This window comes from Alosa alosa, chromosome 16, assembly GCF_017589495.1.
Source record: "Alosa alosa isolate M-15738 ecotype Scorff River chromosome 16, AALO_Geno_1.1, whole genome shotgun sequence".
NCBI classification, from domain to species: domain Eukaryota; kingdom Metazoa; phylum Chordata; class Actinopteri; order Clupeiformes; family Clupeidae; genus Alosa; species Alosa alosa.
The window spans coordinates 1890436-1895435 of NC_063204.1; the positions used below are offsets into that span (position 1 = coordinate 1890436).

The 5000-nt window shown below is 55.7% G+C and overlaps 1 protein-coding gene across 1 annotated transcript; it reads left to right on the forward strand.

Annotated features, from left to right (window-relative positions):
- Positions 1-2061: 2061 nt before the first annotated feature.
- On the forward strand, positions 2062-3798 carry LOC125309819 (kelch-like protein 34). Its single transcript, XM_048266943.1, is given in 1 exon segment — positions 2062-3798. A coding segment is annotated over 1 exon segment (1737 nt).
- Positions 3799-5000: the final 1202 nt, after the last annotated feature.

A 5000-nucleotide genomic window follows, 5' to 3' on the forward strand; every position in this document is an offset into this window, starting at 1 on the left:
GAGGGAGCAGCAGTTGGGTTCAGACTTTTTTTTTTTTTTTTGTACTTTTTTGTCAAACTCCCACTTGTGTCCTCCTCTCTCTCTCTCTCCCTCCCTCCCTCTCTCTCTATATATCTCTCTCTCTCTCCTCCCTCTCTCTCTCCCCCTCTCTCCCTCTCTCTTTCTCTCCCTCCTCTCTCTCTCTCCTCCTCCTCTCTCTCTCTCTCCTCTCTCTCCTCTCTCTCTCCCTCCTCCTCTCTCTCTCTCCCTCTCTCTCTCCCTCCCTCTCTCCCTCCCTCTCTCTCTCTCTCTCCCTCCTCTCTCTCTCCCTCTCTCCCTCCCTCTCTCCCTCTCTCTCTCTCTCCCTCCCTCTCTCTCTCTTTTCTCCCTCTCTCTCTCTGTTTATTTCCATCTCTATTCTTCAGCTCCCAGCTGCTCAGCCAGTCCACTCCTCCTCCTCCTCCTCCTCCTCCTATCTCATACTGTACATCTGTTTCTCGTCTGGTTTTGGGGAAGCCATATTGTTTGTCCCTCCATTTCTTTGTTTACCTTTTCTAATGACCTAAGCTGTAGTTGGTCCCCCGTGTCTGTCCCCTAAGCTGTAGTTGGTCCCCCGTGTCTGTCCCCTAAGCTGTAGTTAGTCCCCCGTGTCTGTCCCCTCGGTCATTTGTCTGTCCTACTCTCTAACTTGTACTACAATCTTACTAATGGACTGCTCTGAAGTTTGAACTCCTGTTCTGCATTCCTCTTTGCTCTCTCTATCATTTACTTTCTCTCTCTCACACACACACACACACACACACTTTCTCTGTCTCTCCCTCTCTCTCTCTCACACACACACACACACACACACAAACACTTTCTCTCTTTCTCTCTCTTTCTCTCTCTCTCTCACACACACACTTTCTCTCTCTCTGTCTCTCACACACACATCAACACGTTCTCTCTCTCTCTCTCTCTCTCTCTCTCTCTCTCTCTCTCACACACACACACACACTTCCTCTGTCTCTCCCTCTGCACACACACACACATAAACCTTGCTTTCTCTTTCTCTCTCTCTCTCACACTTTCTCTCTCTCTGTCTCTCACACACACATCAACACGTTCTCTCTCTCTCTCTCTCTCTCTCTCTCTCTCTCTCTCACACACACACACACACACTTTCTCTGTCTCTCCCTCTCTCACACACACACACACATAAACACTTTCTCTCTTTCTCTCTCTCTCACACACACACACTTTTTGCTTTTTCTCTCTGTCTCTCTCGGTGCTGATAATGAGAGAGGCTGCTATGTCAGACATGGAGTAAACAGACGGGCATGTGTGAGGTCTGCCAGGGCAGCGTGGTGTTGTGGTGGCAGCGAGGGTGGATGTGGGTTGGCGGATCTGACCCTCCTGGTGGGGGGGTGGATGTGGGGGGGGATGATGTGGGTTGGGGATCTGACCCTCCCTGGTGGGGGGTGGATGTGGGAGACTAGGGGCGTTGGCGTCTGATTGACCCTCCTCTCGGCTCTCAGGCAGCATGTCAGATGTCTCTGACAGTTGAGGGATCAACATGTCAGCGTCCACAGCTGCACCCGAAAGGAAAAAAAAGGAGAGAGAGAGAGAGAGAGGAGAGAGGAGAATCTCTTTATTAACCTGCTGCAGAGACTCTTTCTTTTCTTCTGCCTCACCCCTTCATACATTTCATCTCCTCCTCTTTTCCGCTCTCCTCCATTAAAGGTAGCGTAGTTTTATTTGACGCGTTTATGCTCTTGTGGCGGGTCTCTGTTCTGCTCTGGCGTTGGCTCATTCAAGAGTTCTCTCATCTTTTCATGCTGCTCTCACCCTTCCTCTCCTCCTCTCTTGCTTCTCCTCTCTCCTCTCCTCTCCTCTCTCTCCTCTCACTCTCACTCCTTTATATCATCTCCTCCTCTCCTCTTCTCTCTTTCTCTCTCTCTCCTCTCACTCTCTTCTGCTCTGCTCTCTCTCCTCTCACTCTCTTCTCCCTCTCCCTCTCTCTCCTCTCCTCTTCTGCTCTCCCTCTCTCCTCTCCTCTCCTCTTCTGCTCTGCTCCTCTCTCCTCTCATTGTGGCCTTGGCCATGAGTTACTTCCTGGTGCTCAGCAAATGCCACGGCGACAGCGTCCTGTCTCAGTACCAGCGTCTCCGCGACGACCACATGTGGGCATGGAGTCCTGGAGGCGAGTAGTCAGTTCCCCTGCCCGTTGGCTCCTGGCCTAATTGCCCATTTCTTCTGGTAGCTCCTGGAAGGGGCTTTCTGAGATCCCAGCAGACCCTCGCCGGGCCCCTCCGGCTGCCTGCGCTCACCCCCACGGGCCTGGAGCGCCTGCTGGACTTCATCTACTCGTCCTGGCTCCGCCTCTCGCCCGCCACACTGGAGGAGACGCTGGCGGCCGCCTGCTACCTGCAGGTGACCAGCGCCGTGGAGCTGTGCGCCCGCTACATCTCGGACAACCTGGCCCTGGAGAGCTGCTGCTTCTTCGTAGCGTGGCGTCCCTTCTGGGCTCTCCGGCGCCTTCGAGGCGGCGAGCAGCGTGCAGCGCCCGACACATCACGGGGAGCTGCGCAGGTCAGCCGGCTGACCAGCGGGCCTCCAGGACTCAACCTGGGCTCGCTGCAGGAGGCCCTGGGGGCCGAGGACGTGCCGGGGGTCAGGGAGTCCGACCTGCTGCGTCTGGCGCTGGACTGGCTCGATCGCAACGAGCTCCCGGCGCTGCACAGCAACCTGCTGCTGAGCCGCGTCCGTTTCGGCCTGGTGGGTCCGCAGGAGCTGGAGCAGCTGACCGCCGGCCGCTCGGCTCTACGGACGCCCTTCATCCGCAGCCTGGTGGACAAGGCCCTGCGGTACCACACCCAGGGGCCCCTGCAGCCGCTGCTGCAGAGCGCGCACACCCAGATCCGGGCCACCGGGGGCGGACACGTGCTGCTGGTCGGGGGGGGACCGGAGGCTGACCGCCCGCAGCGGCTGGTGCAGAGCTTCGACCCGGAGAGCAGGACGTTCCGGACGCTGGCCACCCAGCTGCCCGGCCGGCTGCAGCACCACTGCGTGTGTGTGATCGGGGGCTTCCTGTTCGTGCTGGGCGGCGAGGAGGTGGAGGCGATCGGCGAGAGCGAGAAGGCGGCCGTGATGACGGTCAGCGAGCGGGTGTGGCGCTACGACCCACGCTTCCAGCGCTGGGCCGAGGCCGAGTCCATGATCCAGCGCCGGGCGCAGTTCGCCTGCTGCGTGCTCGACGGGGTCATCTACGCCATCGGCGGCCGAGTGGAGTCCGGCGAGCCGGCGCTGACCACGGCCGAGAGGTACAACCTGCGCGCCGGCTGCTGGCGGAAGAGCGTCACGCTGCCACACGCCGTCCATGGTCACGCGTGCGCCGTGCTGGACAAGTCCATCTACATCTCTGGCGGCATCCACGGCGAGGCCATCGAGAGCAGCAAAGACGTCCTGCACCTGGACATGCTGGAGGGCCACGTCTGGGCCAAGCGCGCCGCCATGTCCATCGCCCGCTTCGGCCACCAGATGGCGACGGTGGGCGAGCGGATCTACTCCTTCCTGGGGATGTAATGGTGAAAGCAGTTCTGGCGACATCGAAGGCCACGACCGGAACTGGACCAGTGGACACGCCTCCGGCCGCTGCTCAACGACCGCTTCTGCTACGGACTGTCGGCCACCTCTGATGGGCGAGTGCTGCTGTTCGGCGGCAGGAAATGGCACGATGGACAGGAAGTGGTCATGTCCAATGTGATGGAGTATGACACAGAGAGCGACGCTTGGCGGGAGCTGTGCAGAATGCCCGGTCCACTCTGCGGGACACAGTAAAGGCCCACCTGGCCATCCCTCGACACACACCGGCGTAGAAGAGAGGGGGGGTCCGCGTTCAAACCCTAACCCCACCAACCCCTCTCAAGAAAAAAGCACACGCCAAAAACTAGCCCGACAAAAAGGCCTTTTGACAAAAAGCAACACGCAGTGCAAGAGCCTTTGAAAGAGTGGCAGGTCTCATCTCGTATTCGTCACAGTGCAAAAGCCTGCAATGAGACAGAGAAGTGAGAAAGCACAGCTTTCATGCAACAGAGTTAAAAGCCAAGGGAGATTAAAAGAGAGAAGAGGGAGAGAGAGAGAGAGAGAGAGAGAGAGAGAGAGAGAGAGGAGGGAGGTTTCACCGATGCAGAGATCCACCAGAGAGAGATAAAGTGAAGTCGACTTGCAGTAAAGCTCTTAAGAGCTGGATAAGAAGTGAAGTGAGAGCCTGAAAGTGCTGAGGTGGAGAGTGGAGTGTGGAGTGGGGGAAGCACTAAGGGAAGGACAGCCCAGGTTAACCCAGCTGGGAATGAAACGGTGTGTCTTTGCTGTTAACAATGTGAGACGTGTGACCGGACGAAAGGGCAGCCCAGAGAGCCAACAGAGAGGGGTGAACAGGTGGACAGAGCTGGGGTCTGCATGTCAGAGAGGGGTGAACAGGTGGACAGAGCTGGGGTCTGCATGTCAGGAAGGCAACCTACACACATGGAGTAAAAAAGAGAGAGAGAGAGAGCAGTATGAAGACTCTGTGGTGTGTATTTATATATTTATATATATGTATGTGTATAACATTCTCCGTAGTGGGAACAGAACTCACAAAGATCACTGGCTGCATGGCTAACACTGAATGTGCCGCATGAGAAAAGCCCTCCTGCATGATCCATTATGTGAAGAGTGTGTACAGTACTGTATGATCCATTATGTGAAGAGTGTGTGTGTGTACTGTACTGTATGATCCATTATGTGAAGAGTGTGTGTGTGTACAGTACTGTATGATCCATTATGTGAAGAGTGTGTGTGTGTACAGTACTGTATGATCCATTATGTGAAGAGTGTGTGTGTGTACAGTACTGTATGATCCATTATGTGAAGAGTGTGTGTGTGTACAGTACTGTATGATCCATTATGTGAAGAGTGTGTGTGTGTACAGTACTGTATGATCCATTACGTGAAGAGTGTGTGTGTGTACTGTATGATCCATTATGTAAAGAGTGTGTGTG